Source organism: Netta rufina, assembly GCF_964035555.1.
Source record: "Netta rufina genome assembly, chromosome: 10".
NCBI classification, from domain to species: domain Eukaryota; kingdom Metazoa; phylum Chordata; class Aves; order Anseriformes; family Anatidae; genus Netta; species Netta rufina.
The window spans coordinates 12815052-12840943 of NC_140133.1; the positions used below are offsets into that span (position 1 = coordinate 12815052).

The 25892-nt window shown below is 40.1% G+C and overlaps 1 protein-coding gene across 1 annotated transcript in view; it reads right to left on the reverse strand.

The window, feature by feature from the left end:
• Nucleotides 1-4281: 4281 nt before the first annotated feature.
• The window catches only part of UROC1 (urocanate hydratase 1), a gene marked incomplete at both ends in the record, with an annotated part of 38707 nt that continues 17096 nt past the window's right edge, over nt 4282-25892 (reverse strand). Inside the window, 12 exons of the mRNA XM_084292613.1 lie at nt 4282-4422; nt 5281-5380; nt 10584-10665; nt 13486-13585; nt 15099-15197; nt 16117-16187; nt 19986-20107; nt 21398-21470; nt 21732-21829; nt 23256-23435; nt 24148-24210; nt 24659-24747. Of these exons, the coding sequence (XP_084148739.1) occupies nt 4282-4422; nt 5281-5380; nt 10584-10665; nt 13486-13585; nt 15099-15197; nt 16117-16187; nt 19986-20107; nt 21398-21470; nt 21732-21829; nt 23256-23435; nt 24148-24210; nt 24659-24747 (1218 nt within the window). The remainder of the gene's footprint in view (nt 4423-5280; nt 5381-10583; nt 10666-13485; nt 13586-15098; nt 15198-16116; nt 16188-19985; nt 20108-21397; nt 21471-21731; nt 21830-23255; nt 23436-24147; nt 24211-24658; nt 24748-25892) is intronic.

Here is a 25892-nt window from a genome sequence, read left to right on the forward strand (position 1 = left end):
TGGGGGTCCCTGTAGCAGCGGCTGAAACCGGAGCCGCGGGGCGGGGCCGGCGCGGCCCGCGGGGAAACGCGGAGCGCGGAGCGGAGCGGGAGGCGGGGAAAAGGCGGAGAGTGGAGTTGCGGAGCGGAGCTGCTGCAGGAGTGGGGTTGGGGCTGTGCTGCCCTACAAAGGCACCGCTGGAGTTGTTTTGTTGTTATTAATGTTAATTCAGGGGAGTTGTGTCAGTGCAGAGCGCTCCTAAACTTGCAGCCGGGGTGGGAGAGGTGGAATATGTGAATGATGTAGCAAAATGTGAATGTTTTGGCAAAATAGCCCATGCACTGCTATTAGGATCATGAAAACAGCATTGTGAACCAGCCCTGATGGATGCAAATTATTTCCCCCACGTTGAAATCCTGGCTGTGCTGCTCCCTCACCCCAGCCCCTCAGAGAGGGAACCCAAGGGAGGAAGTCCAGCAGGAAATCCTACAATAATTACCTAGAATCATTAAGGCTGGACAAGGCCTTCACGACCACCTGGCCCAACCCTCACCCTGCTGCCAGTGTCACCAACAGAGGGACAGGCAGAACAGGAAGAAGCAAGTGGCTGAAGGTGGTGGAAGTACTAAAAAAAAAAAAAAAAAAACCTACAAAGGTAGTTGATGCATAAAGAGTGGTGTGCATTTTTTCCCCCCCCCCCCAGTTATTTGGGAGAGTTTCTCTCGCTCCAGTCTTGAGCAAAATGGAGAACTCTGTGGTAGAAATAACGAAAGTCCCAGCAGATGGTGCTGTGATTCTTCCACTAGGCAAATTTCTGCTTTCCTTGGAGCAATTTTGCATCGGATCTCCAACGGCAAGGATGGGGAACTGCTGTCCAGCCACACTTGGCTCTGGGGAAGTTGGTATTTGTTGCAATACCACTGTAGGTGCCTCCACTCTGCACCTCCACAGCTGCCTGTGCAGAGGCTGAAGACTCTGGGTGCCTGAGCTCAGCCTCCCCAAAATCCCTGTTAGCCCCGTGCTGACTGGGTCAGGGTCACTCCTGTTGGCTGCCCCTGGCCATCCTGATCTCACCTCTGAGCAGCTCTCCTTCACGTTCCTAGGAAAAGAAAAATGTGCCCAGGACCTACTGCTCAAGCCATAGGTTCATCCCAAGTTGATGTCAAAGCTGAAGGATAAAACAAAAAAAAAGCCACAAATCTAATTTGTCATTGCCAGGAGAGACTTGACAAGATTCTAACTAGTATCTTGCTCAGGAGAGCAAGCAACAGACATCAGAAACTTTATGCACTCAAAAGCCACTGTACTTAGACACACACGTCTTGCACATTCTTCCTCGCAAGGCTCTGATGTTCTCTTGCCTCTATCTGCAGCCACACAAAAGGTTTTCAGACAAGTGTCTGTGTTACGAGGAAGGCATCGAGGTACCGCAGCTCATAGGAAGGACACTAGCCTGTGGCAAGCTTGGAACCTCACTACAAAAATTCACTACTTCTATATCCACTGTCAGGATCTGATACAATGACTGCAGATGCGTGGTTTGACAGACTGCTCTGCCTGCATTGAGCTTTTCCAGCGGTGAGGTCATCTACCTAGAAATGACATCTGCATCCCCACTGAATAAGACAGAACAATTGCTCATTCATAGTCCCAGTTTCTCTGCAAACAAGCAGAGAGCAGAAAAAAATAAGGAGGCTCAGCCAAGCTCAGAAAGGGAATCTTTGAGCACACAGAAGCCATAGGCCAGGCCAGGGCAAAATCACCTTCTGTTTCCTCCCAGCAGGCAGGAACAGGTTGCTGTTCCCCTCTGCTTTCCTAAAGTTACTGTAAACCTCAGTTCACATGTGTTGAGTAATTTGAAATATACCATTAAAGGACCACAAAGTAGACTAAGAGTATACACATAACTGCATGTACTGTATAACTCAAAAATTATCATTGCCTTTCTGTAATCCCTTTGCCATATTCATACTAATTAATAGACAAATATTTGATAGCCTCATCTTCAGCTAGAAGCTCTCACATATACCTTCAGGTGCCGTGTCTCCCTACAGGTAGACCAGAGTTACAAACTCCCAGGGACTTGAGTGACATTAATATAGTCATACTTGCAAGGTTATGTCCTCTTGGCAGTAAAGTTGCAAGGAGGAAAACAGGGTTCCCGTGTTTTGTCTGGGATGTGAAGGTGAGCATGCTGGCAGGTGTCTCAGTACTAAATAACACAATGGTGAAAAACTCATGACGACTATGGAGCAGCTGCAGATTCTGTAATACAGAAAGCCATTATATTCTCTGCATGTTCCTCATAACAAAACAGTACCCCAGTTCTTTGGGGCTATGAAAACTAGAGTGGTTTTGTATGATAGTTACTGAGATGCCAACTTTAGGCCCAACCCAGTGTGGTTATTAATAATAGGTAACACATAACATATGTCAAAGCAAAGGCTGTCAAATCTGGCTGTCAGCTACTCACGTGTCAATCGTACAACTTGTCAATGTGTGTGTTTTTTCCATAATGTAAAGCAATTCCAATGAACTGCAGATTGCACTTCACAGAAGGTTCAGCTGCAAGCAGATGCCAGACTCACTATTCGTCTGGAGACACACACAGTATGTGAACAGAGTAAAGAACTGATTTCTGATTAAAAAAAAATAAAATTAAAAGGTTTTCTTTGCCTGACACCAGAGGCAATACAGGGGTGCAGTGATTGCATGCTTGGTAAGTGCCACAGGGTCTAACAATTATTTGCTTTCCTGAGGCCCGACAGTCCAAAGGACCGCAGCTCATCACTCACCTGCAGCAGGCAGCATGGGTTTACCTGTGTAACCCCCACCTTCCCACCATGGGATGAGGGATCCCGTGCCAAGCAAATCGAGTGCCAGGCAGGATCAGCAGTGCATGTCCAGAATTACGTGCACACTGAGACAGGGACCGCTGGCACTCTGTGTTCCTGTCAGAATGAGGCCCGTAGGCAAAGGCCATACTTAACATGAGGCTAATGATAGCTGAGAACTATTTTTGTACACGTACCAATATGTAAAACATTTCTCTATGTGTGCATATAAATATAGATATATGTATCTGTCAATATGTATGCGTAGGAGTTCATTCACAGTTAGCCTCAGATTTCACTTCAGCCTCATAGCTGATTAGAACAAAATATACTTCAGTGAGCTACTGTTAACAAATATAATGGTAAGTTCAAGTGCAAAATAGGAAGTTTCTTTTGGTTGCATCTAGGCATATTAGGGTCTGTGTCTTCCTCTCTCTTTCTTGGAAGAAGGGAGGCCAAAAGACCTTTTTATCTCTCCCTTTATAACCATTTTCTGTGTGAAGGAAGCCCATATCATCCTGTCCTTGATGCTTTAGTTTAGTTCTTATGAGAAAAAGTCAGCCGGCACTCAGGATCTAGATTTTATGAGGGTTTCCATCCATTTGGAAACTGCTCAAGTGCAGTGCACTTCTACAGAAGAAACCCATCAGTGTGAGGCAGCAAAGCACGTGGCAGATTCAGCAGCAGGGCACCATCTCACACTGAGGCAGAATTTGACTCCCACTAATTTATTATGAGCTGTTCCATGTTTATCTGGCCTTAGTCTAAGATGTTTGGAAGTGGTCTACTACTTACCACCCTCTGGTTCTCCTCCACCACCACCACCCCTCCCAACCTACCTAAATAATTGGCACTAGATTCTGTTCTTTTTTCTCAGGTAACGATTTCAGGGAGAAACACATGCAGGCAAGCTGCACTGGCCATTTACAGTTTATCTGTCTGTTTCTGTTGCAATAACTAAATGTTTTTATGGTGATATAGAAAAGTTTGATTCCAGCACATGTAATATTAGTACATACTCCAACAGCCAGAGAATAAATCTGTTTTACAAATCAACATGTTGACTACTCGATTTCATGACTATTTGCTGATAGCAGCAGACTGAATTAGGACACAGTTCCAATTTCCAATTCAAAGTCTGATCTGCCAGAGCTAAGAAGTCTCCTCAAATTCTGAATTATCAGGAATATTTTTATATATATGGGACAAAATTCCAGTTCATTTTCTTAAAATGAACAGTTTCTCATTGCAAATACTCCTCCATTTTGTTAGTGAAAAGGCTGTTCCTGACAACAGTGGACCTGTCACAGACCAATACAGGCCTGCACTATTAACAAGGAAAGAAATAACAACAACAAAAACTCACATGGAAGAGACAGTTGCAAGGCTTTTATCATTTGCACAGGTAGGCTATCAAGGAAGCAGCTTCAAATGTTTCTGCCAGGATAACAGTGCACTTGGAATATCACTAACTTTGCAGGGCTTGCTCTAAGATGTCTTCATCTGCCACCTTTTGAGGAAGAGTCACCTTCAACGTGACATTCTCTTTCATTGCTTGGCAGATTGTTTCATAAGCGTAGTCATTACCTGACCAGCAGCGTCTTGCAACCTGTCAGACAAGAAAATCAATGAGTGTAAAAATCGTACATTTCTCATGCCACATCCCATCTTATGCAGTATTTGTGCAAACACTGGCACCCAATTTCATTACAATAAATATTTCAGCTCTGCCAGTTTCTAGTTTCCTTACTAATTTTGGAAGTAATTTGTTAATAGGTACTTCATTTTCATGAGTATTTGGATGGTTTTGAAACATTTTCATGCAGAAGCATGTTGCTGGGCTGATAACATTGGTAGAGCCATGTACCTTAGATACTTCCCAAAATTCTCTCTACAAAAACTTACGTACTCCATCCCAGTTTGGTAAAAACAAGCCTTTTATTTAGATAATAGTCTGATTTAAACAATTGATGCTTTTTCAGTTGGATAAATAAAAGGATAAATGACACTCAATGCATTTTTAAAATATGAAATCAAGGAGCCAAATTCTCTGCCAGTATGTATGAGTGAAACTCCACAGACAGGCACTCTCTATCTCTAAATGCAAAGTTCTGCATTTAGGTCTGTGTACAAGAAAGGTACCCCACATGAAAAAACATAATGTATTGGCACAAAGGAAAGAAGCACTTGCTTGTATCCAATGCACTACAAGTCTCTGCATTATGAATTGCATATCAGAATGTGAAATATTCAGGCTCAAATGTGTTCAAGCAAGAAAATCACTCTGTTCCGATTTAGCAAAATATTTACATATTTGATTAATGTAGGGCTAATAAGAAGTTGCCAGGATCATAGCAATAACAGCTAGAAATGACCTTTCAAGTCAGCAACTCAATTTCCCTGCCACTCACCTATGATTATTCCTGGCAGTATATGCCAGTGAAGGTATATAGTGAGTTTTACTTACTCCATTGGAAACATCCCAGCTGAGCATCATCTTAGCTCGTTCTTCAGCCTCTGTGGACCCATCCAAAACCAGGCCAAATCCCCCATTGATCACTTCACCCCTAAAAATATAAACATAATAGAATTCAATCAAAAGAACTGGAGCCAATCCCACAAAATCTACAGGAGTTAATTTGTTCAGTTGCACTGGAGGAAGGATGAAAATAGAAATTACACTGAATAAGAGAAACTAACAGTGACCTCTTAAATTCTTTAAAAAAAAAAAAAAAAAAAAAAAAAAAGGGGGGGGGGGGGGGCTAGTTTCCTGAGCTGCATAAAACCTATTCTACCTTTCATGTAAAGTTCTGCTAGCAGTGAGTATCTACTCCAAGCAGGTGTGCCAAAAACTAAGCTTATGCTGTGTTTCCTGGGGACCACACTTTGTACTGGCTCTAGAAACAAGTAAAGAAAGGTTAGCACTTCTGATGGACTAGAGAGTTACCTATCTTAAGGTATTTTTGAAGGTTAAGCTGCTCGTGTTTGCTACGCTAGAGCTTGCCATATACTTAGGATCATGAGGAGGATTGTGTACTTACTGAAGCAGACAGATGGATCTATTTATATTCTCTCAAGACAAATGAGAGAGCATCTCTAATTAAAAAAAGTGTTAACCACTGCTTAATGCACATCTGCCTTGATCATTTCAAAAGTTGTCATTCATTTTGTATGAGATATGTAGATGTTTAAAGACACCAGTGCCAACTTTTCAGGAAGCAGACTTATTGGCAGAAGAAGAACAGAAACATGCTCCAAACTAACAGACCATACTTGGGAGAAATACCAGTCTGGTTTTAAAAGGACAGGGAAAACACAGAGAAAAACATCTTGTCTCACTTCAAAATCTGGTATGCTCAAGTTCCTGCTTTGTTGCATATGGTGAATAGTAGAGAACACAGTTTGAAAATCATCTATTACTGTAAATCTGTAAGAGACTTCTAGCACTATAACCCAGCATCAGCAATGTGTGAGATGGGGCATGTTTTACAGCAAAGCAACATGTGGTGTGAGAGAATACTAACGAAGGTCCTGGAGGCAAGATTTGTCCTCAGTGTTTTATAGTTAATCGAATGAGTATATTCACAAAATTTACTTAGAATAACATCGGACAAACCCATGAATCAGGCAGAAGTTAGGTATCCAGAAAAGAATCATTTCTTACATTTTCCAGCAGTAACTTTTGCTTCTCAGGAAATGGGAAAAATCAAGCTGCATTGGAGCCTCAAACTTGATCTGCTTTGTGAAACTAAAACTCACATTTTTCCCCTTTTCAATGTTATGTTGTTAATTACGTGATATTAATTCCCTTTCACTGGTTATATACACTACCTGTGTGATAAGCAGGACCTTGTCACATAGATGAGCAAAGAACTCAGAGCTCCGGGTGTCACAATGATTCTACCCATTATTGGAACTCTCTCCACTTTACCATTGTTAGATATGTTGCTATTACAAATACATTTTATCTTGAATTATTTTTTTCCCCAACAAACGTTTGTCATGGCAGAATATCAGAAGATTAACCACTTTCTTATATTTAGCAGGAAAATCTGAAACAAAATCATGTTTTAACTGAGATGTTTCAATATTCTAACCTCTGACATTCAAAATAAAACATTTCATTTTGATTGACACTCAACATGTTTCAGTTTGGAATTTAATTCCTAGGATTTTCTTACTGTGTGAAATCTTTCATTAACACTGCTCTAGGTCTCATTTTGGGATGAAAACAAGCATCCAAACATTTGTATTTCTTGCCAACTCTACTTTTTGAATGGCTCATGTTACTGTCTTCTCCAAAAGAGGTGACCAGATTGAACTACAACATTACAAGTGTCACCGTATGAAGACCATGGCCAGTTACCACACTACACTCTGCTTCTGTTGTGTACAGAGACCAAATTAACAGTAAAAAAAGACTAGTGTGAAAGTATAAGCCCAGAGTACACTTACAAACATCAGTTATGGCATCAGGATCATAGTATGATCACACCTCAAGGCAGCCTACTTATGATTTCAGACAATAAGAAGATGAGACTTCTGAATTGGTGCTTTGTAAAGATTATTCACACTGACAGATGATGTTCTGTCAGTGGTAGAGATCCCCTCTGTGCACAGCATCCCAAAGAGCATCCTTTGAAGCTCAAGCATCAGCAGTGAGCGTCTGATCTGGCTTGCACTCCATAAAGTCAAAGTCTCTCCATCAATTTCCATGGAGTTACCCCAGTGTAAATCAGAATTACTCATCAGAATCTGTCCTACTGTCTAAAAATCACTCATAAATTAGATGTCAACATTTGTTAGGATGGATTTTCTAGCAAAACCTCTCACTTTTAAAGGGGAACTCTCTGCCTTCATTAGCATTGGGTCATATTTTCAGGTAATTAAAGAAACATGTGGCATTTTGACCTAAGCTACCTCCTATAATTTCCAGATGTCTCCTTCTAAGGTGATCAAAGAAAACAAGGCCTCTCTCACAAACAAGATGTCACACTGTCAACAGCTCAGTTCAATTCTTAAATTACTTCTGCCTTTTTGTTACTATAGGTTACCCAGGCTCCATGCTAACATATATTCTCCTGCAAATAAAGAGGCAGCAAGAAATGAATAACATTCATTTGCTGTAATTATAGTCAAGACCATGTTAATCTTAAACCTCTGCAATAGCACATGATGCAGATTCCAGCTAAATATTAATCCTGCTTTTTTCCATTTGCCCACCAGGCTATTGTGCAGGATGTCAGAGCAGGTAAAATACATCCCTCTGGTCTCAGAAAGAAGACACAGCAGATCTATCAACAGATCCAGGCGAGCCCAGCCTCTGCAAGGAGGACAGGGAGCTTGGCACAGTGCAAATGTTATTTCTGAACTCCCTGAACAAAAACAGTACAATGGCAACTTCATTTCCTTCTAATCATACGCATGTTTGTTTATAAATATATGTTTATTGCTTATAAATATAAGCTTTCACATGCTTCACATTTCCAAATCAGCTGACAAGAATATTTTATCAGGCACATGGAGATTTCTTTACAAAGTCAGCTGAATTTTTACCTCCCCAGAGAGAAAGCAAAACAGTCCTAAAACCTAGAAGCATCCGTCTTTCAGGCAAGGAAAGTCATTTATAATGGTTGGGGGATGGTTTTGCTTCTTTTCCCACCTTTAAATTATCCCTCTCTTTCTCCTGAGAAGGCAGAGGGGCACAGTGCTTTAACTAGCCCGGGTGGTGCCGTGATTAGTTAAACCAAGCAGAACCACCTGTCGTGCCACGGCTTTCGGGGCCCTGCAGACCGCGGCATCTAATGACATGACATTGTTACTGCATCTGAGTCCCAGCATGGAGGCTTATTAAAGCTCATGCAGAGACAGGACTAATTTTCAGGCACTGCATTCTTCACTGAAGCACAGTCATTTAATCACAGAGGGTTAAGACTACTCCTGAGAACAAGGTGAGCAGACACTGTGCCACAATGACAAGTCACTAAGCAGCCATAGGAGCTGGTAAAGAGGACAATCAAGCCCTGCTTTTCCATGGATATTTTGATTTCAGTGAATAGTCACATGCTAGCTTCCCAATTCATTACATAAATGACAGCACCTTTCCTCTGCCTGCAGGGACAACTTCTTTCCAATGATGCAGTTTCACTTCAGAAGCAACAATACAATGAAACTGTATTCCCAGTTTTTCCAGAAGTCAGGGCAGTCTCACCATTGATTCACTCTGTTTGAATTGCTCAGAGGGCTAGGAATGTGCAGGAGGGATTGGTTTTATAGAGGCCAGAAAGAGACAGGGAATAAGATCATCTTGATTAAGCATCATTAATGCACAGAACACTCATGGCATAAGCAATTACTTAAGCAATTCCAGTAATTATAATCACCATGAAAACATTCCAAGCATTTTGCACAACAGTTAGCGGAAAGTGTTTTTCTTCTCTTGTATTCCATAAGCAATGTTTTAGAAGGTTAAATTCAGACAGATCTAGTCTGCTACTATCTGGAGTCTGACTGCAATAACCAGAATAAGTGGATATTCTGGTATTTTCCATTCAGAATTATGGAAGTTGTGAATAAAATCCTGACCGTTGTGGTTGTTACAACTGAAATCAGTAAAGTCAGATTTTCACTCCATGTGTCTAAGCCCGCAGAAAACTTTCTTATCCCATTGTTCAGTTTTGCTATTGCATACCTTCTATTCAGTATCTACTTCACTGGAAAATCAAAGGAGGTAGAGTACAGGGGAGGGAATTCTCCATCTGACTTGAAGGGTTATTTTTCTAGCTCCAGCTCATCCAGATGAGTAATAACTAGGTATCATCAAGTGTCTCTGAGGAAAACATCTGCAACAAGTTCTTTGGTTTGCTGCTGTTGGCATATTCCAGAGCTGGATGAAACAGTGAAGTGAGAGATCACTAGAGTATTTAATAGAGGGTTGTCCTCCTTTTGACTGGCTACACGACAAAATGAAGACATGACTGTAAATGGGAGAGGTTTTGCTGGACTGTGCCATGAAGAACAAACAAGAGTTAAATACTTTGTAGTGTACCCAGGCTTTCCTTTACCCTTAGTCTGTGCCAAGCCAGAGTAGCCTTTTAGTAGCATATGAAGGAGATTAATTTCCCTCTCAATAAATGATATTTCTTTCATTCTGCTTCTTAGTCTAGGCATTTATCCTAGTTCTGCATCTTACGTGAAGAAGGTGCTTAATCAAGTCCTTGCTTAGCTGTAGTCTTTTATGGTACCACGCAGAGACAAGGGGAGAAAGAAGAGTGGGGGGTTTGCTGGCACCTGAGCTGTTTTGTATCAACAACCCCTCGTTGCACTTTAGCACATGGGCATTTATATTGGGGTCCTAAGGTCACAGATTTAAATACAGCTTAAGGGGAAATCTAAACATAATCCATCCACTAACACTCTGGCTGTGCATGTGTGAAGACAACTTTGGAAACGGGATCTGTTCGAAAAGACCATGGCAGACTGTCCTTGTTTTGCAAATTAAGTTCTCCAAACTGTGCTGTGGCCAATGTCCAAAACACTTTTTCTTGACATATGGACATTAATTAAGAGAGCCTCATACAACACCACACTTTACCTTATAATGCATCCTTCCATCCCTTGTCTCCAAACCCATCCTTCCCATCATACTTCTCCAGTCATACGCACACCTTCTCTAAAATTCACCTCCTGTCTCTTGTCCCCACACACATGCACAGCAGTGATAACTGGATTCAGAGTCCAGCTTTAGAAAATAAAAAAGTAAGTTCTTACCAGCCAACTCCACCACCATTGTGCAGTGCAACCCAGGTTGCTCCTCTGAACGCATCTCCTACGAAGTTTTGTACTGCCATGTCTGTGAGGAGAGAAAAGGAGTTACCAAGGCTCTGGCATGCTGCATTTGTTTTTCTTGTTGTTGTGCTGCTCACTTCCTTCCACTGCCACCTCGATTATGGCTGATTGAAGGCAGTGTTGGAAGCAGGGCTTACACACAGCTTCTCTCACATACATAGTAAATATCTCATGTTGGGTGGGGGGCAAACAGGCAAGAGTTCTCCCATTCTTTCTTTCCTCCCTACACTGCAGGAACCAAATGCTGATTTCACACCGTGGTTTACAAGGAGTTTTATGTATTTGTGATCCAGTTCAAGAAGCTGAAGAACGTACTGCTTCTCAGCTGGGAGGTAGCTCCTGAGCGTGGAAAGAAAGACAATCCTCTCCTTGGGAGTGCCTCAGTCATGGAATAGGCTGTACACATCCACATAGAAGATTTCAAAGTGAGGGGACACTTGGAAAACTACGTACCTCGTAGCTCTCAGGAGAGCCTGAGCTGAAGTATTTTCAGATCAGACTGAGGAGTTAATTCAGCCCTCTGCAGAAAACCAGTCTAAAGCTAATGGGTTGCATTTTAGGAACAGTCACAATGAAAATGATATAAGCTGCCATTCTCTGGACACAGGAATTTCACCCTCAAAACTGTGACTGTTGAAGTCACATGGGATGTTTCTTTTGTTTTAATAAATGAAGAAAAAATAAATGTAGGAGCCAAATGTAATTTGACTAACATTAAATGCACGATATCTGCTGAAGTGATCGCTAGAATTTCATGTTCACTACAACTTGTGCTAAAAGATATACCCAGAGAGGTGGAAAAAGGTACACACTGAGGATAAGAGTAAAAAAAAAAAACACTTGTCCAGATTTAATTCAGGAGCAATAGATTATTTGCTAAGCTTTTAACAGCAAAAAATGGGACATAGCAAATGTCCCTAGTCACATTTGTAGACCTACAGTAGTTACACATCTGATGGAAAAATGAGTTTACTTGAGCACTAATCTATGTTAAACCCTGTCAAAAGCCCCATTATGGCATCTTTTATCTGGCATTATGTCACTTTAATAACCCAATTATCATAATTACAGTGCTGTCAGGAGGAAATGGGAGAGATTCAAATCCCTATACTCTAAAAATGTACAGATTTCTTCCTCAGCCACTTGCACGATAAGAGTGGAGCTTAGACAAGGAGCACGGTAAATAGACCAACAAAGTAATAACACTGTGCTCCTTGGTTTCAGTAAAGGTCACTAACTGCACAAATGTCTGTGCTGAAATACTCTGCAGAGCAGCGATGACCCGTTTGACAGGGATCAGACTGAGGTCCTTACTGCAAAACAAAATGACACAGGCAAAGACTCAAAAATTCCTTTTGTGCCAGAGAGGAGCCAATTTCAATCGAACTAGCTCAAATTTGGCATTAAAACAACAGAAAAGGAGGGAAAGAAGAGAGAGGAAGACCTAAGATGCAAGGTGTTCTTTAATTACCTCCAGAGACTCATCTGGAAAACAGAGTTAGACTTGGTTTTAAAGACCAGTGAAATCAGTGGTTAACAGGATTTGGATAAGCCCATGGAGAAGGCAAATTGTTCATTTAATTCACAAAACTCAAAGAAAAACAGATAACATAGTAAGCAATCGGGTTAGCAGGCCTTGTTTCTATTTGCCCTCTTCTGAGAGCATTGCCTGGTGTTTACTTATATGGTTAGGCTCTTTGGTGGAGACTTCAATTTGGATTGCTGTTCTCTGTGCAGCTGCACCATTTTCTCACAGCTTGGCAGAAGCAAACATTATTTCAGGCCTCTATCCATCTGGCACATTAGAACCAGCCAACAAACTCAGAAAATGTTGAAGTGGGGCTGATAGGTACTGCTAAAAGCCTCATTTCATCAAGCAGTCCATTTAAGATAGCAGGGAACTTTTTTCCTTAACATTGAGCCATAATTTGTTTCTATTATGAATTCTCAGTCATAATGGGAGCCATTCAATATTCTCAGCTACCTCAATCATAATTTCTCTTTCTACAGCAGCTTGCATCCTCCTCTCTGAAGTCACTTCATGATTGTCAGTTCATGGCATGTGATAACACTACCGGGCTAAAATTATCATCATCATTTCCACTTTATGGATGGAAAATTGAGGAAGATTTAGGTTAAAAACATTTAGTGCTTCACTCATTTTTCACATCTGCAGTCTGATATGTTGGATTTATTTTTTTCTAAAGCACCATTTCACAACCTTAAGAGCAGATTCTGGTTAGCTCAGGTCAGGTTTCTTTTGAACAGCGAGTGTACATAATTTGCCCACAGTCACACTGAGTGAGCAACAAGGTTTGGAATATAATCCAGAACTCCTGACTTCCATTTTTGTGCTTTCACTAGCAAAGTATATATGTACCCTTATGCCCAGAAAAGTTCCTCTCAGAAACTCCAGACTTCTGAGTCTTTGATTTTGCTTTAAGCAAAATGCTGCTATAGATCTGATTTTGTGCATCCTGATGAATTACTGCTGTAATTCTGGTCAGATCACCTCTTTGAAAGAGTGAGGTGCAAAATTAAAATCAAACACAAGATGCAGTTCTCTAAAACAGATTGCTCTCCATTTACAGTGAAGTAAATCTGGTGCATCTTCATTGAATTGTCATTGTTCTGAGCCTCCCCTATTTATCTAGCTCTACAGACATTTCTTTATCTCTTGACAGCTATGTCACATTCACAGAAAATCTGATTAATTGGGATTATAGGGTTGAACAAAAACATTTCAAAATGTTGCATAAAAAATTCTCTTTTAAAGCAATTTTCTTGTTTGCCTGTACAGACAAGTCTCAGATGCTCTGCTGACCTGCGCAAAAGGCTGATCCATCATAAATGTTTGACGTTTCTCTGTAAGGACTGTCAGTCCCGCTCACATCATGGTGATCTCGGCTGAGGACTACTGGAGCCTGCAAAATCCAAGGACAAGCAAATGGAGTCCTTCATGGACTGGAAATGTTACCACAGATCATATTTTGCTGAATTCACTTTATCTGAAGTCATCTCAAATCTCAGCTTTGTTCCATCTCCTAAACTCCCTAAATCTCCTCTCCCTGCTATAATTTATTAGCAAAGGGACATTGATATGCTGCTTGTTCATGAGAGTCATTATCATTTCATAGCCAGCAAAAGGAGTTTGTTCTTTTTGTCAGTGCCATCCTCAAACAGGACAGGAAGAAGAAGAAAAGTAGTGTGGCAATTTCATCTGAAGCCTTTCTTTGCCGAAATTTCAAAGACACTTCAGAATGCAAAAAATCTTCCTTCACAAGTAGTTATTTCTCTGAACAACAGCAAACAAATAGCAAATATTACTGTTTTCATTCTTTTGGAAGACTTCAAGACTAAAAATAAGGCAACAATGAAAATTAGTGATCTCCTGCATCTCAAACAAGTCCATTCTTGATTTGGAATTTAACTAACAGTATGAATCTAGACCAGCTGCAGGTCTTGCACCAGGCTTCTGTAAGAATAATTCACTCTTTTGACATGGTTTGGTCTAGAATTAGCTGGCTTTGTTTTATGCTGGCAGTGGATTAGAAAATAATTGAAAATAGAAATGAGTACCCAGATTGCAAGAGGCGGAATGGAGATTTGAAGTAATGAAAAAAGTACATAAAATCTGAAGGGCCTGGGAGTCTGACCCTGTCAGTCACAGCTCCATGGGAGTGCTCTGCCTGGTCAGGTTTATTTTTTAAGACTAGCTTGCAGTGATGTTCGTTTTGAATCCTGAGAAGGTCAACAGCTCAACATTTGAAATATTTTAACAAACATTTTCTGAGTAACAAAAACACAAGCCTTCCCTAGCTGGAATCCATTTTAAATTTTACTTGAATTTGCCCCTTTTAATATGGCAATTATTGTAGTCTGGCTATAAAAGAGATTGAGATGAGTAAACATGCCTAGGTCTGCTGCTGCTGTATACACCCAGCAGGGACACTGATGAGGACTGTTTAAAAGCAGGTATCACAATCTTTCAAAAGTTAAGGAACAATTTTGAATTAAATCAGTAGATGTAATAATATGGCTGAAAGCAGGGGATTGAGGGTAAGAAACACTGGGCAGTGGCATGGCCTCTTGTTATGTGTCATCTTGGGGCACTGCTAAGGAGTTTGAGACCCTGTCTTGTGTTTTCATCAAGTCACAGTGTGGTGCATTGTACCTGCAGTTGCTCAAACACAGAATAAAGCAAATTTCCAGCATGAAATAAAGGGCAATGTATTTCAGTTTCTAAACCTTTACATAACACAATACTGGTTACCTACAGAGGAGGACTGACCTTTAACATATTTTAACAGAATGGTCCCACATAAATAGCAGGCATTTCTGCTCTTATTGATTGAAGCTTTCTCCTTTCCCACCTGCCACCCTAGCCTCAGATACTAAACACAATTACTGGACCATATCAAGAGGAAAAAGGCAAACCTTAATCCTTCCTTCAGAAATCGCTCGATTAATAGCCACAGCTATAGACACACGACCCCTCTGATCAGAATATAAGATTCTAGCTTGAGAGCCGACAACCTGCAAAATAAAAAAGCCAGAGTGATAAGGTTCTCTGTGCAACTGGCTTATCTTCAGGTCCCAGATAGATATAGTCACAGGATTGCCTCCTTCTGTAGGAGAAAGTACAGATTATTCATTCATCAACATCCAGCTTTCAGAAAATATAAATTAAAGCCCTTCTTTGAACTGAGTTTTATCTCCACTTGCACAAACAGTGAGATGTATTTCTGTATTCAGCCACTACTGTCCAATAAATCCTGTTTTTAAAATCAACCTGATTGCTAAACTATAATCCCCCTATCAACAAACCCCTTATCAACATCTGAGAAGCAGAGGTTTGGAACTGGTGGTGGTGGGCTGGAAGGGAAGAGAAATACAGAGACAAAGAATGTCAAAGAACATCTGTCCTGCACTGCTATGCTCCTCTCCAGCCTTTACTCCACAGACCAGTCTGGTTTCCAGATGAGGAGAGCACATGTAAGCCCTTCAGTATTACCAGTTAGCTTCACAGTGAGAGCCTGCCCTAAAAGAAAAACAAGGGATGTTTCATTGCCATCCTGCTTCCCATAATATAACATACCTGTTTTGAAAGGGGAACTGAGAACTGTAGGCCTAATGAGGTTGGGCCAAATGAAGGACATTTTGAATGGTGCTGAAAGGTAGTTCCAAATCAGGTGGAGAAAAATCACTAGCCTGTTTCACTCCAGATACAAGACTACAGCTTGCTGTATTATTTTAACATTTCCAGATGAAGAGGTGAAGGGAAAGAACTGCTTCAGCTCACCCTAAACCCCTGCTGTGGAGAGATGTTTAGTTATGAGCCCTGGTATTTACAGACAGTGTTTTCATTCATACACATTCCTACTTTTCACTCCAGCATTTGAAACTGTCCTGGATAAGGAACGATCGCTTGTGCTGAAGGAGGTTGTGCACTTACCAAGCTGTGCCTGCCAGCTTCCCGAATCCAGCGGATGTTGTCATGGTACTGCTGCTTCACAGATGTGCTCACTTGCAAGAGAAAGCAAGAAAAAATAGGTTTTGAAAATTAATGCAATATGCTCTAAATTAAATTAAATTCATCTGACAGCACTAGCAAGTCAAATTCTGCTCTGAGATATAAGCACGCATATATAAAGTGCTGTGCTCTTCACAGCCAATGCAGTAATTGGTAAAATATATTTAGAGAAAGGTATGAGATGCTGTGGAGCAGGCAGTTAGAATTATAGCTCCCATTCAGGTCTTTGGCAAACTAAATTAAACCTTGAAATATGGGCTGCACATACTGCTCATTTTCAGCAACCTGGCTTGCTGCCTACTAGATGACCAGACACTTTCTGAGCCTTTGCTAAATTAGTAACTTCAGCAAATTCCATGATATTGGGTACCACAGCCCAGTGTTGCATCAGGTAGTAAATAACTCTGCCGAGCATCTATCAGAAATTCTCAGAAGCAGTTGGTAATATATACTTGAGGATAAGTTACATCAGTGCTTGGGATATAGATTTATAGGATTGCAATTGCTCTGTATTGAATTGCTCGTGTGAACATTCTTATCCCAAGATAAACCTGAAGTCAGCCATGTATATCTTACAAACTGCGGTACGTTGCCTCACATTATTACAGAGCACAAGCTGCACAGAAAGACTTATGGGTTAGCAACTGCGTGTAAATTCACCCTACACCTTGTCTAGACACGTACGTTATCTGAGAATTGAATACAACATCTTGAACTACTCTCCAGGAGGACAAAGAACAAAGATATTTGAAGTGAAAGACAGGCAAATATGGCACATATCAGTCAGATACATGGCAACATCAGTATAGCCAGCTGCGTCCAAAGGCATGGCACCATCTGTATCACATGAGTAACTAAAGGGAGGAGTGTAGAGCAGCACAGAAACATTGTCTTATTATCTTAATTCGGGGGGCTTTCACAGTTATGCCTTTCTACAAAGGGTGCGTGTGAGCACAGCTGAGGTTACAGTGCTTAGGAAGTTACTCCCTATAGGCGTAGTTACAGGCAAAGATTGGCCTAGAGTTATGTTGCATTACTTTGGCCTGAGAGACACAGGCAGCCACCAGGACTCAGCTGGCATGTGGCAGCATGCTAAGCCACAGTGACTTGCTTGTGCACCGGAGCTCCAAATCATAATCATTTCTGCAGATGCCAAGACAGCATGTCTCCTACCTCTTCCCAGCTCTCACCCATTTTCAAGTCAGATTATAATGTACAAATGATTTGCATTTGCAAGTCAAACTGGAGTAACTGCACACTGCTAACTTGAAATTGGCCAGGTAACTGAGCAGAGTGTTTAGACTGCTATCTTTCCATTTAGGCAATATGACAGCAAATACGCATGTAAAACTAGAACTACTCTGGGTTAAACATATCATTAAAGAGAAATACAAAATACATTCATTCTTGCAGAGGAAGGCCTTCCAAGACACAGCTTTAACAATCCTAAAAGGACCTGTCAGGGCTTTATGGGTTGCTTCCAAATGAGAGCTTCTAAACACTGTGATGAGGATTAACGTGTCAGCTCTTAGACTCATAGGGAGTGAAAGACAAAACATCTGCTTGTGCTGTCCTAGTAGGATTGTGCTGCCATTCAGAAGTTTCAAGGAAACATCTTCTAGAATGTAATGGGTAGTATTAATTTAGGTTATTACAGACATTTTGTGAGAGTTTACAGGTGTTACTCTAGAAAACCAAATAGTGAAAGAGTTCCTTTCTACCATTTTTATAAACCATTGAGTTCCTTTCTACTGTTTTTATAAAACATCTCAGAATACTTATCACATTTTATACCTCACTGTGCATGGACTTATAGAAAAGATCCATCTGTTAATTCTATAGAACATCACCAGAAGGGTAGTCAGATGAGCAAACTGCCTACACACACATCTCCACACAGCACGTCTGTCTCTCCCAGACAGCTCCAGTAACAGTCATTCTCTGTCCTAAACTGCAGAGGTGACCACCAGTTTAGTTTTCATCTATTAGCCCTGGGGAAGTGAAGAATCCTCCCTTTTATTTGGACCTTCCTGCAACTGAAAATCTTACAGCTTTTTCTAGAAAGAGCTTAACTTTCTAGAAAGAGCTCCATGTGTTTCATTTGCTAAACTGCTGCCAGCCTTCAATCCCACACCCCAAAAGGAATCCTTCCTAAACAGGCAAGGCTACCATGTTACTTCTGGAATTTCATGGTCTCCTGTGCTTTTTTAGGCTTTAAAAAAATACTAGAAGACATTGTGTATGCAGCAGAGGAACAGTCTTCATTAACACAGAGATTGCTTCTCTTTTGCTCTTGGGAGATTTGTGTTGTTGTTAACAGCTCAGCCTCCAAGCTGCCAGAGAGGTAGTAAATCCAAGTTACACTTCAGTCATCAGTGCTGCATCTCTTGCACAGATGCTAATTTAAAGCTGAGGTGCCTTGGCATTGGAAGCAAATAAAACTATATTGGATATTTTCAGTTTGTGAGGTTTAAGCATAAAAATTCATCTCCCCAAAAGAGGAAGAATGCTTAATATTGAGTTCAAGGCCGGGTCAAAAGTTTAGAGTTGGAATACAATAGACTTCAGCTCTGTGGAGTTTTCTTTTAACCATCACAACCAATTCTTTTATAAAATTCAAATGCAGGCTCAGATTTTAGATACATATGCATATGAGTATATCCAGACCCTGGAATTTGGTCTAAGCTCACGTCCCACAGGGACTGGACAGCAAGTGTAACAGTTAAGAACATGAACCCATGAACGGCTGTTTATTTTCTGGCCAAATTCTGCTTTCATTTCTCTTTGAAATCCTATTCCCATTGTCCTGCCAAACACAACAGCAAATCAAATAATAGCATTGCTAGCATTTCCCTTAAGCCTGTTTTCACCTGTTGGGATTTTAAAATGCCATTTTAAAATTTGAATTAAGAATATACATGCAAGAGTTCTTTTTTTTTTTTTTTTTTTTTTTTTTAATGTGGAAGAGAATTCTCTACTCAGCTTTACAGTAGCATCTGTAAAAATACCCACATACTATTGTGCACACAGTAACTGATCCATTTCCGAGTCTTGCAATGCAAACCATCCAAAGGTCATGCATCAGTTCAGTCTTGAGAGGTGACTGGTGATTTCAGTACACAGCAGAAAAATAGCTACATTATTTTTTAAAGAAACTACAGCATTTTGATATGGAAGAGTGAAAGTGTAATTCCTAGATACTGGTGCAGTATACACAACCATGAATCCCAATTTGGTTTCACAAATGGCAGAATCAGCTGCCACTTTATTAACAAATAGCAAAAAAATTTCAGATCTCAAAATTGTAATCCCAAATAAATGACACTGGATGGAGCACCAAGCCCATGAAATCTGGCTTTCAGGCCACTGATCTGCTTACTAACCACTCACAAACCTCTGTAGATTCCCATATCTCATTCCCCTGAGAGACAGGGGCAAAACAATTTGACTCCTTTATGAAGCTCTTGGAGACCTAATGAAAGATACTGTTTGCCTTAAAGTTTCAAGGTGACAGAGTGCAGGAAAATCTTTAACAAATGAAAATAAATGCTCTTAGCCAAAACTGAAGCAATAGTTTTGGGATCAATAACCTCGCTACTTGGTGTTTTTACATCTTACCTACTGGTTACATTCCTTATACGAGTTTGGGGAAGAATGAGATCTCCTGCCTACATGGAACAAGCAAAAGACTGCTTTCTATGGTTTCAGCCAAAAGCCATCACATGTACAACTCAGTTCACTTTTGTCCTCAAAAACACTCCCAGTGATGGGGGCATGGGATGTTGTCTTACCTCCCCGACGAATGGAGTCCTCCAGCACAGACATGGCAATTGAGTCAGTGGTAGCAAGATCCTGTGGGTCACCTGAGGTACAAACCCAACGGAATGGCCCAAATCCCAGGGAAAAAATGTCCCTGGGAAGAGAACATGTTTCATTAACAGATGGTTGAAATTCTTTCTTTATTTATCCTGGCTGCTAGCAGTGCTTTTCTTTCATTAGCTGGAGACGGAAGAATTTCAAACATTTTCAATGAACTAATCTAAACAGAAGCATCAGGAGCCATTAACTAATTAAACAGTGCTGTTTCCTGCAGCCAATGACTGGCATGTAAAAATACAGTCAGACAACAATTTTGATAGAAATGTTGGACAGTTCAATCAAACAGGTGCACCATCAGATGAATTGCAATTTTGTTTTCTGTTTCATAAAATTTACTATCTATACTATCAGACTATTGTAGGTTTGAGAAAGTGCCTGAGTCCAGACTCATCTGTTGTCCACATTGTTTACACACAAGAGTAAGACACTTCATTCAAGCTTCAGAGAATCTGGTGGGTGCCTTACTCTACATTCAAGCTTTTATTCACATAGGACAGGCAAGCTAAGCATGAGTCAGAAGGTGTTATAACCAAGTCTTTCAGTGGATGTCCTGAGCTCAGGTCTTTCTATCTTTCTACAAGCAGTGCATGGACAGCTTGAATGAGGAGAGCAGCTGGTGACACAGGCAGAAAAAAGTCTTATTTCAGACATGTTTTGAGTTCGGTGCAGACATAGGCTCCAATGATTTGAAATTATGCTCTAGTGCTCTGAAGAGACAAGCTCTTCAATTTAAGCTCTTAGAGGTGAGTTTGCAGATAGTTACAGTTTGAGGCAGCAACTTGGCTATTTTCTTGAGTAGAGCTGCTTAAGGAAAATTGATGCAACAAAAGAGAAAATGCAACTACTCATGTAAAGGAATAAAGAGTTTTGTTTTGGCAATGTTTTAGCTTACTATTCAGACATCTGGTATTTGTTTTCATAAGGCTTTTTAATCCAAAAAAGGATAAAGCTTTTACACCAAGTTAACAAGACTTGTCATGCCTTTCACCGCAAATTATTAGCAAAACACCTCTGCTATTAGAGTCTTATACTAGTCACACACGTCCTTCCAGATCTGTCACTTCTTTTCCTTGTAGCTCTACTGAAACCAATAGAAAACACAAGCATGATGCTTATAGAACATCCTCCTAAACCACACTGGACACTACTCCAAATTAGAAGAGAATTAGACTAACTCTGACATAACACCTGTAAGATCAAATTTCCTACTGCTGTAGCTGATTCCTTTTCATTGTATACACTACGCTGCCAGATTTTCATTAAGTGAAGCCTCCAATAGCCATAAAGCATTAGAGTACTTTAGTCCCAGATCTACCCAACGTACCCCATGATGTGCTGAACGTAGGAAGGATATCTGAATTCTGTTTTATTGCCTCCTTTTTTCTCAACATCAGCACCTATAAAAGGATTTTAGAGTCATCAGTAACTTGATTTTGACGAAAAAAATATAAAATATATAACCAGACTGCACCTGGGTTCCCATGAAGGCTTTCTCTTAGCCACAGAGGAAGTAAAGGACCCCAGAGAACAGAGATAGAACAAGAGGGACTAAAGAGTTGGCATAACGCTGTGACCAACCCTATCCAACCAAAGAATAGGGATGGAAAGAAGTATTAAGAATTGCTCGTTCCCATCTAAGAACTCCAGAATCTACTCACCAGCCCTTTGAGCTTCCAAGAGAAACGCATTGCCATAATCCCAAAAAAACATGCCCTTATCAGCTAGTCTGTTAATAGCAGCCACATGTCTCCTCAGACTGAAATAAAGAATGAAACCATTATTTCTGATTGATTAAATATCAAAAAGAATCATATCATGAGCTCACTAAAGGCAGGGAAGCAGTGTGGAGACAGATGGAATTAAAAAAACTAAAAATCAAACAAACCCCTAAGATATTTAAGATACTTTCTATCTCTGTAGCACCTGTTATCCCCAAATCTTGAACTGATGCATAGCCATTGCAATTAACAATTAACAGTGAAGGGTCATATCTTTCAGCAAAGAAGTGCAGCCAGCTCTGAGGACTGAAAGCAATAACAGCTTTTACAAATATGCAAAACAATTCAAAGACTTCAGAGAGAAAGCCTGCAAAGACAGAAAAAATTTAAATGGCCTGACATCACTGTTCTGGCCTCTCCCTTGGCCAGAACAGCCCAGTTTTTCCCTTTGCTTGGGTATAGTGGACTATACTCGAGGATTGTCCTGATACCTTTGTCACTTAGCAATATCCAGTTCTTATCTCAATGTATACTTGCATGTGGAGTTGTACATGCAAAGGTGTAACCTCTTAGAACTCTAAAAAGGTAAACCAATGCCTAACAAACTAAATTGTGTCTGTTTAGGTCATATCAGACTCTTACAAATGAGTCCTTCCTAAAAATTTACCTGTTACCTTTGTCTTAGTCCATATGATACAGACTTGGGAAACTGGAAAGGTTCTTGTAGGTTCCTAATCCAAAATCAAATAGACTACATAGCCATGTTCTAACTTCTACTAGAAAATAGCTCTCCAGTGAGAATGTTTGAGGTGAACAATAACAGAGTCATCCTTGTTTGTATATAAATTATACTAAATTGTTCCCTTTGTAACATCCAATTCCAATTTCACTTGCAAACTTGTAAATCAGGAGTAGCTCCCTGAAATCAAAATGCTTAAGAGAACTTGGTTACAGTTGCAGAAAGCTGGGAGGACCGATTGGAAAAGTTTGTTCCCTTGTTATATCATTCCATAAAAAACCTATCACCAGCCACAGCTGGAAGTGTGGTAGGCTACATGGATTCCTGGCTTACCAATTGCTGTTCTATGCCTTAGTCAGTGAACCTAAACCAACTGTTAGTCTACATGGAATTGTATTTATTGCCTTGGATGTTTAAAACCTAATACAATTTAGGAATATTTAGAAGTGAAATAAATCAGAAGTGTTCAGGCCTCTGGATTTTGTATACTAGTGATGATTCCTAAAATGGTGAGTAGGTGACATGTCTGCCAGACTTCGAGTAACAACCGTTTAAGTCCAAGTCAGCAGTTACTAGTGTTATTGCTACAATAGCTCTACCCCAGCTTTCTACTGAAGGGCAGTATCTTATACTTAAGTGAAACTTCTTGTGAAAAAGACAAAGATCCAATCAGTTGCAGAGCAACAACATTTAAAGGTTAGAAGATGAATCATCAAAACATTTACCTCTCTTGTACCATGGTCCGGAACTTCCCTGGATTGGTGGACAGGAGCTGCTTTGCTTCCTCAAAGCCAAGCTGGACTGGATAATATCCCCCGCTGAATGGGTTATGACATGAAGTTTGGTCAGACCCCAGATCAACTAGCAGCTCTCCTGTTGTGTCCAGCTCATACACTAGCCTCTCCCTAGAGGGAAGGAAAGACAATAAATGAAATGTTTGAACAAAAGCTGTTATCTCACATTGAAGCTCCTCTTTCAGGCGAACTCCTTCCATCACAAAAGGTTGTTTATGAAGGTATGCCATGGCAAGCTGGCTTTATTTTAGCAGTCAGGAAGTGGGAAACTGAAAGTTGCATGCAAATCTTCATCACCATATACTTCACATTCCCCTGCACAGGAATGCCAACAGTTAAGTCAAATGCCAGTATGATGTAGCAGCCATATACCAATCAGTTTCAACCCTTGGTTTATGGTGTAACAGCAAGGTTTACCATTGGATAAAGCCACAAGAGTGCTAGAATTTACATCCACTATCTGATTATTTTTATTCAATCAATGCCTCAATATTTCTATTCCTCACTGAAGTCAAGGCTATTAGGCTAACCAAATAGCAAAAGCTTAGGAGATGGAGAAATTCCCTCTTCATCCAAGGATGAATCTTAGTGATTTCTTTCCCTAAGAAATTCACTGTTCCATAAAGAAAGATGATGCATTTCCCATGCAGCTGGAAACTGGGACACAAGGATGAAAATCCCTCTTTTGACAATACAGTTTCATAAATATCTAGAGTCATGAACTCAGCACTACATTTAATGCTGCTTCTCTTCCATGTCTGGGATCTAATCCCAGGTTGACTTAACAAGCAAGAACATTAATATATCCATATATATTACTTACCACAGATCCACCACATTCCCATGGTAACCCAAACTAAGGGCAATTTTATTCTTTCTTGCATCTCTAGAATAGAGTTTAAAAAGACAGGTTGAAGAAAAAGTACCTCGTAATTCTAACTTGCAACATACAATTTGCAAACAAAACTATAAGTCTGTATGTTGTTTCCAACACTCACCTAGGCAATAGAACTTCTGACCTTTAGGTAGGTTGATTTTTCAAGTGTAACATTATTTGTAATTGATATATATGCATGTTCATGAAAAAAATGAAGACATTTAACATATAATATAAACTATATGAAGCACTGATAACTGCAAGTTGTAAGCACTGGTAGTCACTAACAATGAAAGCTGCTGTTTGGAAGGATAGATTCACATTCAAAAGCAGACCTAGGGTAAGAGGTGGTGTCCTTCAACCCCTCCCTCTATGCAATACTAATATAGCACAATGCAGAAAGATGTAAAGCAAGGATTAGGGAGCAGAGAAAGTAACTGAACGTTACAAATCATACCTAAGACGAGCAATGCAATGGTCCAGGTTGTTAGAGATTTCCATGAGCCAGCCTTGCTTGTAACGTTTCAAAAGCGCTGCTTCATCAACCTAAGACAAATAACAGAAGATCTTAAAACTCCTGTTTCTCCCATTGAGTCCCTTTTACTTTTTTTTTTTTTTTTTTTTTTAATAAGAAAGTAGCAAGTGAGTGAAAGGAATAGCCCTACATTGGCCTTAAGATGAAGTGATTGTTCCAATACTTATTTTCCATCTCTGATTTTTACCAATCCCATTCACTATTATTTAGGGTACAAGCTAGAAAAAAACCTGACCTATCACTTCCCAAACATATTTTACAAACCAGAAATTCTCATTAAAATTGTGCAAGAGGTAATATATTTACATCAATTTTAAATGATCTTTAATGTTTGTTTTGATGATTTTAATTGAAAATTGTAAACATTTTTTTTCCCCTAATAACTCAGACTTTTCTGCCAGACTGCCCAGGACAAAAGAATGGTTTGCTTTTGACCCGCACTTTTGTACTTTGACTTCTGGTTGAAAATCTCAACCAAATATGGGAAAGAAAAGAAGAAAGTATTTTCTTGTCCCAGCTGGCTGGTGCCTCTGTGAAAAATGGAATGGATCAAAACAAAACTACGTCTTCAATCCCCTCTTGCTTTGAACTTCGAAGCTCCAAACAAGCTCAATCCCAAATTGGTACTCTTCTGGAACCAGTTTGTGTGTATGCACCAGAGACAGCAGGATAAAAATATAAATGGATAGACAAATTATGGAGGCTTTGGCACAGATTCCATATTAATGATTCAATGCACAAACTTAATGATGCATAAACATCATTAAGACATTTATAATGAGTTATCAGTGGCATAAAGCAAATGGCAAAATTAATTCAAGCAAATTTTCTGTGGTGGCAACTGATTTAGACACCCAGAGTGTTGTGTGTGCGCACAAGAATGCATAACCTGAGTATCTTACAACATTACATTAAAGCATTTTTTACTTCTCTATAATCCACCCCCATCATTTCCATTTAATTATTTCTCATTAACAAAGTATTTATATGTAAATTAAATAAGTTCTGTATTCAGGAGTTGCTTGAACACCAGGAAACCTTTTCTTCCCCAATTATTCTTAGCATGAGAAACCTTCCATCATTTCCCACATCAGTAATAAAGACTGTCCTTCCAAAACCCCAGATTATGATAATAGCAGTGTCACTACCAATAGAA